General features: G+C 42.3%; 1 protein-coding gene across 2 annotated transcripts in view; it reads left to right on the top strand.

The window, feature by feature from the left end:
• Window positions 1-12,464, top strand: part of SWIP (strumpellin and WASH-interacting protein) — a 944,327-nt gene that overhangs the window by 546,497 nt on the left and 385,366 nt on the right. For both annotated transcript variants that reach the window (XM_067099922.1, XM_067099923.1), the window contains one exon: window positions 8,867-9,021. In XM_067099922.1, coding sequence (XP_066956023.1) covers window positions 8,867-9,021 — 155 coding nt within the window. The remainder of the gene's footprint in view (window positions 1-8,866; window positions 9,022-12,464) is intronic.

Here is a 12,464-nt window from a genome sequence, read left to right as displayed (position 1 = left end):
AGTTGGGTGCTACCAGGGCCACTTGACCTTTGAATGACCTGAGCTTGTGCAAAACTTTCATCAACAGGTTTATTGGTGGAAACAGATAGATTTTCTGCCACATGTTCCAATCTATTGACATCGCATCTGTGGAGTGAGCAAGAGGGTCCAGATTGGGAGCAACGTAACATGGAAGTTTGTGGTTGCTCTCTGTGGCAAACAGATCTACCTGGAGACCTGGTACCTGGCGTTGAATCCACTCGAATGATGTTTTGTCCAGAGACCATTCCGACTCCAGCGGAGTTGTCCTGATAGAGAATCCGCAATGACATTCGGACACCTGCCAGATGGGTGGCTGATAAGTGCCAACGGTGCTTTCTTGCCAGGGAGAAAATTGCTATCATCACTTGATTGATCCGGCTCGACTTTGAGCCCCCCCTGTTTATACAATGCACTACTACTGCACTGTCCAGAACCAGCCTGATATGGATCTGTCTGGATGGACGTAGTTTTTTCAGAGTTAGAAATACTGCCATTGCTTCGAGAATGTTGATATGGAACTGGCAGAACATTGTGGACCAAGTTCCTTGAACTTTTCTGTGTTGGGAATATCCTCCCCACCCGCTTAGAGAAGCGTCTGTGTGAATCACCAGTGATAGAGGAGGAAACTGGAGGGGTACTGACCTTGATAGACTCTTGACTGTCGACCATGGGCGAAGTCTTTTCCTCAACACTAGGGGAATTAAGGACACCTTGTCTCTGAGTTTGATGTTGGCTCGTCTCCGCCACACTCTGTTTATATCTTTCAGTTTGGCTTTCAGAAGCAGGTCTGTAACAGATGCGAACTGAAGAGAACCCAGGACTCTTTCCTGGAGTGCAGTGGCTTTCCTGTTTTTGAGGAACTGCCTGGTGGCTTTGGCTATTTCCTTCCTTTTGGCTGGCGGAAGAGAGAGTTTGTGTGAGTCCAGATCCCATTGGATTCCTAGCCACTGAAATCGAGCATCCGGAACTAGGCGGGATTTCTCCCTGTTTATTTGAAAGCCTAGGGATTCCAGGAAGTTGATCACTATGGCTGTTGCTCTCCGACATTCCTTGGCGTTGGATGCCCAAATTATCCAATCGTCTAGGTATGCGGCTAACATGATCCCCTGGGACCGTAACTGCTGAACTACTGTTTCTGCCAGTTTGGTGAAGATTCTGGGCGCTATGTTGAGCCCGAATGGCATGACTCTGATTGAGTAGGCCTGTTTTCCTAGTCTGAACCCTAGGTAAGGAGAGAAGTTTCTCGCAACTGGGACGTCTGAAAGATCTATAGAGGTGGTGATGGCTCCACGAGGAAGTAGGGTCCGCACCTGCGAGATTGTAAGCATGCGAAATTTGTCGCATTGAATGTAAAGATTGAGACGAGACAAGTCTAAGATTACTCTTTGCTGACTGGAGCCTTTCTTCGGAACGCTGAACAGTCTGCCTTGAAATTTCAGGTGTCTCACTTTCTTTATAGCCCTCTTGTGAAGCAGGTCCTTTACAAAGTACAGGAGAGCTTTGGATGGGGACTGATGGAATCTGACTAGTGGAGGAGGACCTTTGCTCCAGCTCCATCCAACCTCCCGCCTACCTGAGAAAACTCATTGGACGGGAGAGGGCTTACCTCCTCTACTGCCCCGGCCTCCTCTCCCTTGAGAGAGGGAACGTGACGCAGCCCTACCTCTGAAGGAGGCTCTGGCTCTGCTTCCCCTTGCGTTCCTGTTAAAGCCCCGAAACGCCCCCTGGCTTTCAAACGAGGCGTTGAAAGCCAGAGACGTCACGAAGGTTGGGGAAGCAAGGGTATGCTGAGCAGACTGCATCAGCACAAACTGTTGTTGAGGCTGGGCCTTTGAAGTTGAAGGCTGACCGACCTGGGAGACCGGTACAGCCTGCATCACGGTCTTGGGTGTGAGGTCTTCTGTATCTCCTGAACCTTTTCCCCGATTTAGCTTGAGGTCCGGTGGACTTGGTGGCCTTCCTTTTGAAAGGGAGACCCCAGCGGGAGCGGAGGCTTTGATTTGCCCTGGTTGCCTCCGCCAGGACATTATTCACTTCACTCTCGGGGAAGATGTTGGCGCCCCAAATAGAGCTCTTCATGAGCCTATTGGGCTCATGCCTTATGGTGGTGTCCGCGAAAATGTGTTTGTGGCAATTCACCCTCGCCACGATAAAGTCATACAGGTCCGCCTGGAATCCCGCCAGCAGGGATTTGGTTAGGACCTGGAAGAAAGGTTCTTCGTTGTAAGTGACCGCTGTTGCCTCTGTCAGGCACAAGGAATTCATGGAGCGACTCAATCTGCACCTGGCCTCAAATTCAGCTTTTAGAAGAGCCTCTGGAATCTTGGGAAGCTGTTCACTGAATAGAGATGAAGCGCACTCGGGGTCGAGTTTGCCCACCGTGAACGTGGCTGGAGCTCCCAACCAAAATTCCGAATCTCCGGGGAAGACAAGAGAAGTAGAATCTGTCTCCCGGAGTTGAGGCAGCGGTTTACCCTCGATGCCTGCCTGACAAGTCAGCAAGGCTACCTTAGACATGCAGGGAGTGGGGACAGCATCACGCAATGAGAACATAGTGAAGGTCCCTTTGAAGGGGGTCAGTTTGGTGTTCTCCGCCTCACACTCCGTGAGAGTGCACAGCAAGGTGGATTGGGCTTGGTCCCTAGGAAAAATAACTGTCTCCTTCGGGACTTTGTCTGATCTGATCCAAACCTCTTCGGTAAGTCTGGCGTAGCCTGGGTAGGGAGGCACCAGGTCGGGTGGGAAGAACTCCAATTCTTCCAACCTGCGTGTACCCAAGCCTTCGATTGTAAGGGTATCTTCATGCCGAGGAGCATGAAGAGCCAGACGCCAAGGGTTTCCCTTATCAAAGGGAGGAAGGCTGGAGGCATCCGGAACGGCGTACGTTTGAGCCGCCACTCCGGAGCGCACGAACCCGGAAGGACGTTCTCCTGGTTCTGCATCCTCTCAGCTAAAGACTTCCAATGATCATCGGAAGACTTCAAGCCCGAAGCGAGCTGAGAGGAAAGGTCACTTATCCTGGCTTCAACCTTCTTGTCAAGCTTTTGCAAAAGGAAATCTGCAAAAGCCTCAGGGTCAAAGTTAGGTTGAGCGGGACTCACCTTAACCGCCCTGGATCTCGACCCCTTGGCAGGGGGAGCAGCCTTGCTAGTTGAAGCCACCGGACTAAGAGCCCGTGACTTCGAGGGAGCTACAGGATTAGACTTGTGAGGTCTAGAGGACTTGGATAAGCCCTTAGTTTTCAAGGTTTTCACCTTGGGGACAGTAGACCTCGACCTGTCCTCAAGGTAAGCAGATTTCTGGAAGCCCTGAAATGAAGAGGAAGAGGAAGAAGGAGAATTGAAAAGGGAGCTCGCTCCCCCTGCCTCACTTACCTCCCTACCTTCTACCTGGTCCGGCTCGACGTTCATGGGTTCAGTGTCTAGATTGATGGCCGCCACCTCTTCCGCCACCTCTTCGCACAGGTTATCATCTTGGGAGGGCTGCGTCTCTACCCGGATCTGCTCTATCAAAGGCGGCTACTTCCGCCGGAACTGCGGCTGAGATCCGGCGCCGGGTAGAGGAGATTGCAGATCCCCTCTGAAAGGATGTAGGGTTTCCCCGACGGGACATTCCTCCCGAACCCGCTGACCCAGGCCTTCAGGGTCGACAGCGAAGAGTCGCGGGAAGTACGGTCAGACTGAAAGAGAAGAAAGGCTTACTAAAACGAACACCGAATGCCATATTCATCAATATAAGCCATGAAGTCAAGTGAGACTAAAGGTTAGCAGACTTGAAGCTTACTGACTCATCCATCACCTGCTCATACAGAGTGTAGCACACCTCACAGCTGTCTGGGTGCCAGACGATCAAGTCCCCGACACGAACCGCACAGCCGGAGTGGGATCGGCACACTACATGGCCGTAGGGCTGATGAAGGACCGCCGTGCGCCCAGGCTCCTGACAGCGTACCATCTGTAAGTGGATAGATGATACATGAGTATGCTAGTTAAGGCATGCCGGAGTAGAGCCGGTGGAGATAAGGTACCTTAACCTAATATGGGTGATGGAGCATGCTTACAGACAATCCAAAAACCCGCCGGAGATATTCCGACTGAATAAAGATAATATAAAATACATGAATAATAATAAGTTAAGGACCGCCGGAGTTGGTCCGGCGGTAACAGTACACTTTAACCTAGGATCATGCATCATAACAATTAACAATACAGTAATAACATAATTATAGTATAATAAATAAACACTGCCGGAATCTGGCAGTGGTTCGGTAAAGATAAGCTACAGAATGGTCAACTAATATGTAAACAGCAGTACTTGGCTGGTTATGATACTCCGCCCTGGTTGTGTCAGAAACCCTGTTACTTCATACCTATGGTAGCGGCGGAAGAGGCGGAGAGGAGACCCCAAAACTGGATCAACTCTCAATGCCTGTGGCAGAGAACAGGTAGTGAAAAGCGCCAACCGACTGAAAACCATACCCCCGGAGTGGTAACATGTACAAAAACAACGGGAGATCTGACAAACCCAGCGGAGAATGAACCTAGCGGAAGCCAAGATAGTATCCCTGGACTTGTGTTGGTGCTCTAGCTAACACTGAGGAAAGCGAACAAACGAAACACTAGCAAAATGGTGGAAACCAAAAGCGGAGGCCAGATAGGTGGGAAACACTTATCTGGACGCCTTGGCCGAACTTCCCCATGGGGTGCGGTCATAAGTAAAGAGACCGGCGTCCCTCGCGGGAGAAGTCAAGATCACATGCCAAATGCTAAGGAACAGGAGGAAATAACAAAATGGAGGGTCGAAGCGGTGGCCAGGTGGGTGGGAAAAACCCCTGGACTCTTATAGAAACTCCCCATGGGGTGTCGGTCGTGGAGACCGACGTCCCTCATGCAGGGAGAAACTAGGGACACCCGTCAAATGTTAAAGATTGGGTAAGGAAAGGCTAGGCTAACAACATGAAAAAGACCGTGCAACCTACGACCCCAGACCCCCCCCCCCCAATGTCAAAACTTTTTGACTTGGGAGAAGGTAACAGAGGTATGGAAGGGGGGGGGAGAGAAATTCCACGCAAGGTCTGGCCACCCTCCAACGCCGACAGCCTGGACAGGTGGTGGCTAAGTAATGAGGAGACCCTCACTATTCTAACCTACCTCTCGAAACCAACTGGTCTGGTCAGGTAGGCCAAAACAGGGGAGGGGGGGGTCTCCAAAGCCTAATGATGCCCTCCAAAACATGACGGTATGGTCAGGTGGGCCAAGTGAACGAGGAACTCCCTCAACCAACCAACACCTCCCTCCAAGCCTCAAAACGACATGGTCGGGGGAGCTAGGAAGCCGGAGGATCATGAAAGGCGACTAACCTAAGAAGCCTAACCCTCCAATTGCGGACGAGAGGGCTAGGCCAGAATACCCAACAAATAAACTACTTGACTTGAAGTACTACGAAAAGTTAACCAAATGATATGAAATATAAATGTATATAAAATAAATGCACAGAAATACATAAAAATTATAAAGACTCGCACTAAAGAGAGGGCCTAACAACTCGCGACATGTTGAACGCTGGTGATACGTAAAATGGCCGACCTTAACGCTGAATCAAAAACATTTTTAATCCAAAAATATGCATGTCATCCATCACCGTACGTATCAGGAAAATCAATAGCAAAACAGTACCATCTTGGACAATGTATCCCTTCGCCGCGAGAGGAAGGTGCCCATGGAAAAGGAATATTTACGATCATAAAGGCGAGAGGGGGAAGCCTCCACAATAGCCTAGTTCCGTTAAGATATGGGCACAACATCCCCCGCCGACGAAAGGACCATTCATCCAAAAAGAACTTCCTGAAGGGGCAGAAATAACTAATAACATAACTAAAATATATAACCGTATAAAACACAAGCAGAAACTCACTGCTAAGGCCATATGAATACAAAGGCCAAACATGGCCGAGGCGAGGCGAACGCGGATGACCACCTGAGTTATTTAACCCCGTAATTATTGAATTAAAGGTCAAATAAGAAGCCTCAATAACAAAAAACCCCAAAAGAAGATGGTACTTAACTTGAAGAAGAGAATTCCTGAACGGATGACATGCTGGATCTGAAAAATGCCCAAAAAGCAGCACAAGAGAAAGATCGACGATCTAAAGCAGCGTGCTAAAATGGAATGAGACTAAGATGGCGGCCGAGGTGTTGGTTGGCTGGGCGATGGGCGTTGGATATGCGACGGCCCCTCACTTTCCGGGGTTTTTGAGATTGGGAATCTCTACAGGGCAGAGGCCTGTGGCAGTGGCAACACACTCACCCTTTGTGTATACAGACATCTATTTTGATTAATAGATGAGCGAACTAGGGGTAGTAACCCCAGCATTCCTGATAGCTTTTTCTCTGGTATTTTTAGCAATACTTATACCTAGAAATATGTGCTTAATGGATATTTCACCGGGTGACACAGGTCGAACCCAGAAAAATTGTCATGAGAAATGAAGCTGCCCATAGTCCCATTCATGACATGGAGCGGATTAGTGAATAGTGTAGTGGGTGAAGTATGAGGCTGAACTCCAGTAAATCAAAAAAACTAGTGATTAGTAGATCTTGCACAGATTTTCCATCCCATCCTCACTTTCATGTGGATGGGACTCGGCTAAATGAGTATGAAGCTTTAACTATACTTGGTGTAACTTTTGACTCACATCTGACTTTTGAGAAACATATAATGAAAGTGTCAGCAAATGCCACACAGAAATTAGGTATTGTACATAAGGCCTCATATATTTATGACAGTAATAAAATCAGTGCAACCTGATGTAGGTTAGTTTTCCCATATACTAGAATACTGTTCTCTGTTGTGGATGTCTGCCTCTGCCAGAGATTTTTCTCTTTTAGATAGAGTGGTTTGTAGTGGTAGGTTTTTGTTTCCTAACATTAGCAGTTATGACTTGGACCATTGACAGATGGTCTCATGTTAGTCAGTTTTTCAAAATTGTTTTAACAGAGATCTTTCATATTCGCAATTGACTTCTGATCCAATTTTCCTGCTGAGAGCAACAAGATTGGCTGAACAGCATCACCAGTATGCAGTAAATGTGCTTTGCTGTCAAACTAATTAGTTTCAGATGTCCTTTATTCCTCACACTGTTGGATTGTGGAAGTCTCCCTGAGGATGTTGTGTAATTGGAACATCAGAAGTTCAAGCAAAGATGCAATGCATTACTACCCAAAAGTGATTATTATCTTGTTTATTTACTTTTTCTATAATAACTGCTCTCCTCTTTTGGTATTGCCTGTTACCTTCTATTACTACTTTCAAATGAACCTCATATTCTTTGGAAGCTTGAATTTAAGTCAGTGGCCCCTGTCAGATTGTTCCATATGAATAGGGTTCATCTTCAGAAAAATAATAATATACGGTACATTGAGACACTGTAGGCCAAGGAAATTTTTTACGAAACACAGCTAGGCAGTGTATCCTGATATGTTTTTCAATTCAATGGTTGGTCAGCTTCAGAAATGCTTATTATTAAATATTAAAATTAATGAACAAGAAACACCAAAACAAGGTATTGGAAAAATAATTGAAGAAATTACAGTGCTAATGAAAATACTGTAGCAGCTGAAGCCATGGTATATGCATTTAGACAGTTCAGTACATAATTTTTCTAGTCAAAATATTTGGTGCATCTTTGAGGTCAGAGTGTCTTTGATGCTTGGAAATATGGTAAATAATGGGTTTGTCTGAAAAAAACTTTATTGCATGAAAACAGTTTGTTGCATGAAAACAGTCTCATATGGCCTCAGGCCAGTTTTCTAAAGACACACACAACATGTCAGATGGTAACGCAGTGCAGAAGGTGCTATTACAAGAAATCAGAACACTTTCTGTAACTTTTAACTTTAATGTAGGTGATAGTTACATGTTGATGGCAGGTACACGAAGGTGCCAAACTACATTCACAAGTTTTTATTCAAGAGACTTAACACACAACTCTGGTGGTAGATTCTTACTCCCAAGGTCTTGTGGTAGCAGCATGACAGGTGATCCCAACTTCAGTTGAAGTTCTGGGTCCAGCTAATTCATCATCATCTTTAGAAATCATTCATTCATTATGCATCCTACAGGAAATGGACTTCAGGCCTTTTATATCAACCACAGCAAGTGAATGCTGGTATGACAATTTGGAACTCTCATTGCTCACTCTTCTCCTGACCAAGGAAAAATAAGAGGGATTCCTGATGCTTAATCAACCAGCAGCTCGATCCATCCCAACTAAATTGTGTTTGCTTTGAAATAAGTGTAACATTTTAAAACCAGCTTAAATACAAAACCCACTATAGTTATATAGTTCCCACTCTCCCAAAACCACATTTCTCACAGCTAATTACTCATTACGTGAAATTTTACTAATGTAGCTGCTTGCGATGGTTCTAAAGGTGCATTATATGCCTATTTGCATAAACTGTACTTGCCTGTCTACTGTCATTTTCATGCAATAAAGACTAAGGTGTGCAGGGGAAAATTGTCAAACCCCAGATGCGGGCAAATGTAATTGCTGGGTTTGTATGAAAAAATTTTATTAAAAGAAAATATGCATTTTGTTTTCAGACATTCAAGCGTACTTTATGTTTATTGTATGAGTATGACCAAGAAGAAGTATTGTAATTGCAGCTAAATGTATATAAAAACCTTCAGAAGATTAGTGCTTTGCTCATTTAACTAATAATTTTCCCTTAGCTAGGGTTTCTAATTTATTAATATTAATATGACAAGTCATGTTAATATATTTTTGTATTTTTCTACCCTTTTGCATAATCATTCCTTTGATTACTCTTATTTTTGGACTCAGATTATGTTGAGCAGTATTTGGAGAGGACTTTCTATGCCTTGACTGTTGTGGCTCCTCATGATTGGAGAACCTATGAAGAAATGAGAAATCTGGCTGCCTCCAAGTATAACTTGTTTACTGTCCCTTCTCATTTACCTTCACACACACTTGAACAGGTATTTTTAGTTATTGTATCTGTTTAGTTTAAATGAAGTGAAATATTTGTGAGTATTTGATGAAAAGCAATCAATATCTTAATGGTTTGGGAGTACTGGGCTGAATTTTTTTATGAATAGGTGGGACAAGGAAACTGAAAGCATTTAATAAAGAGGTACATTGTGTAAAGAAAGATGAGTTAACCCTTAAACACCGACTGGACGTATCGTACATTGACTAAAGTTGTCTATTGGGTGCCGAGTGGACGTACGGTACGTCGACTACAAAAAGTTTTTTTAAATATTCTCAGAAAAATAGTTATAGGCCTAGTTTGCAAAAGATTTTAAATCACGCACCTTGAGGAATGCTGGGAGTTCACGGATCATGCTGTTGTTTTGTTTACAAGCGTTACCGAGCCGCGCATGCGCGAATTTCTTTCTTCTTGCACTACAGAGCATCAGCGACGCATCTCAGAAATTCTTTCGTCACTTTGTCGTAATTTTTGCACCATTTTATATTAGCCGTTACATAAAGTTTTATATATGAAAATGTGCGCAATTTCATGTAGAATACAACAAAAACAACCCATGGTTGTAGTTTTTATAAGTTTTGAAATATTTTCATATAAATCACGATAAGTGCCAAAATTTCAACCTTCGGTCAACTTTGACTCGACCAAAATGGTCGAAAAACGCAATTATAAGCTAATACTCTTACATTGTAGTAATATTCAATCATTTACCTTCATTTTGCAACAAATTGGAAGTCTCTAGCACAATATTTCGATTTATGGTGAATTTTTAAAAAAAACTTTCTTTACGTCCGCGCTGTAACTCAGCCGAAAATCTCAGAAATTCTTTCGTCACTTTGTCGTAATTTTTACACCGTTTTATATTAGCCATCACATAAAGTTTTATATATGAAAATGTGTGCAATTTCAATTAAAATACAACAAAAAACAACCCATGGTTGTAGCTTTTATCAGTTTGGAAATATTTTCATATAAATCACGATAAGTGCCAAAATTTCAACCTTCGGTCAACTTTGACTTGACCGAAATGGTCGAAAACTGCAATTGTAAGCTAAAACTCTTACATTCTAGTAATATTCAATCATTTACCCTCATTTTGCAACAAATTGGAAGTCTCTAGCACAATATTTCGATTTTTGGTGAATTTTTGAAAAAAAAAATTTTCTTACGTCCACGAGCGGTAACTCTGCCGAAAATCTCAGAAATTCTTTCGTCGCTTTGTCGTAATGTTTGCACCGTTTTATATTAGCCGTTACATAAAGTTTTATATATGAAAATGTGCGCAATTTCATGTAGAATACAATAAAAACAAACCATGGTTGTAGCTTTTATAAGTTTTGAAATATTTTCATATAAATCACGATAAGTGCCAAAATTTCAACCTTCGGTCAACTTTGACTTGACCGAAATGATCGAAAAACGCAATTGTAAGCTAAAACTCTTACATTCTAGTAATATTCAATCATTTACCTTCATTTTGCAACAAATTGGAAGTCTCTAGCACAGTATTTCGATTTATGGTGAATTTTTGAAAAAAACTTTCCTTATGTCCGCGCGCAGTAACTCGCCCAAAAATCTCAGAAATTCTTTCGTCACTGTCATAAGGTTTGCACCGTTTTATATTAGCCGTTACATAAAGTTTTATATATGAAAATGTGCGCAATTTCATGTAGAATACAACAAAAAATAACTCATGGTTGTAGCTTTTATCAGTTTTGAAATATTTTCATATGAATCACAATAAGAGCCAAAATTTCAACCTTCTGTCAACTTTGACTCGACCGAAATGGTCGAAAAACGCAGTTGTAAGCCAAAACTCTTACATTCTAGTAACATTCAATCATTTACCTTCGTTTTGCAACAAACGAGAATCTCTAGCACAATATTTCGATTTATGGTGAATTTTTGAAAAAGAACTTTTTCCTTACGTCTGCGCGCGGTAACTCTGCTGAAAATCTCAGAATTTCTTTAGTCACCTTGTCGTAATTTTCGCACAATTTTATATTAGGCCTTACATAAAGTGTTATACATGAAAATGTGCGCAATATCATGTGGAATACAACAAAAAATAACTCATGGTTGTAGCTTTTATCAGTTTTGAAATATTTTCATATAAGTCACGATAAATAGAAAAAATTCGACCTTTGGTCAGCTTTAACTCGACCGAAATGGTCGAAAACTGCAATTGTAAGCTAAAACACTTACATTCTAGTAATATTCAATCAATTACCTTCATTTTGCAACAAACGGGAAGTCTCTAGCACAATATTTCGATTTATGGTGAATTTTAGAAAAAAACTTGTTTTTACATCCGCGCATTCCGAATTCATGCATCATTTTGTGATAATATTATCTCTGTGTTGCTTTGATTGTTTTACAATTTGTTATATACCAAAATCATCTCAATTTAATGTCCAATACAACGAAAAAAAAAATAACTCATTAGCTTTAACTGTTTTGCTCACAGTGTGATTTGTATACAATTATATATGAAATTTTTTTTTTTGCACTGTCATATATTCCAATATTTATATATGATAATGATATGTTTTTCATTTCTGATGGTTGCATACTAAACTTCAGGCAATGACAAAAAAAGGAGCCAAAAATGAACTCTTAATCTTAAAAACTAAGCGTGCTGTGATTTTTTGAAAAAAACTTTTTTTCCACTCGGTGCTAACTCCCGAACGCCGCCGGCGTACGACAGACACTTTTGTAAATAGAGGCTCAGCGTTCAAGGGTTATAGTCAGACTACTAAATTCAGCCAAAATGGTGACTCACAGTCACTGTATGCTGTGACAAATATTTTTTTCTCAAAGGTAGCCTAGGGATTGTGGATACCCTTTCCTTCTGCCTGTTATAATCCTTTGTGGTATTTTTGGTTTTCTTATCACTTAAACTGTAGAATTTAGGGTTAATCTCTCTTTTGGAAACAATGAATTATTATTGTGCATGAAGATATGAGAGCAAATATTAAATCCTATTTAAATATCTCTTCCTTTAATGAATTGGGTTGATTGTTCTCACCATGTGAGGAAAGCACTATCATATTGTCTTAATCTTTTCATATGCTCTTGCTAGAAATATTTTGATTACAGTATTGCCCTCAATTAGAAGTGGACATTTTTCTAAAGTAAAACCTTCTTTTAAAGAATCACAAGGAAGTCTTGAATTGTCTGATTTGCTTAATGAGGAAAGTATGTGTGACATTGCTACTTCCCCTCCCCACACCCCCTTTCGACCTAACATTGTTGAAGGATTGTACAGTACTCCCTCAAGTATCCAAATTCACATGATCTGAAACCCCTCTAAAAACACTTAGAACTGCCTGTTTTGATTGTTTAAACACAAAAAAAACCCTCTAAAAATGCTTATACTGTACCTGAGTAGTGTAATATTTTCATCACAAAAAATGCATTTAGTCATGAAAA

The sequence above is a fragment of the Macrobrachium rosenbergii genome, chromosome 56, assembly GCF_040412425.1.
Source record: "Macrobrachium rosenbergii isolate ZJJX-2024 chromosome 56, ASM4041242v1, whole genome shotgun sequence".
Taxonomy (NCBI): domain Eukaryota; kingdom Metazoa; phylum Arthropoda; class Malacostraca; order Decapoda; family Palaemonidae; genus Macrobrachium; species Macrobrachium rosenbergii.
Note: the sequence above shows the minus strand (reverse complement) of the source record. Positions and strands in the feature narration are given on the sequence as shown.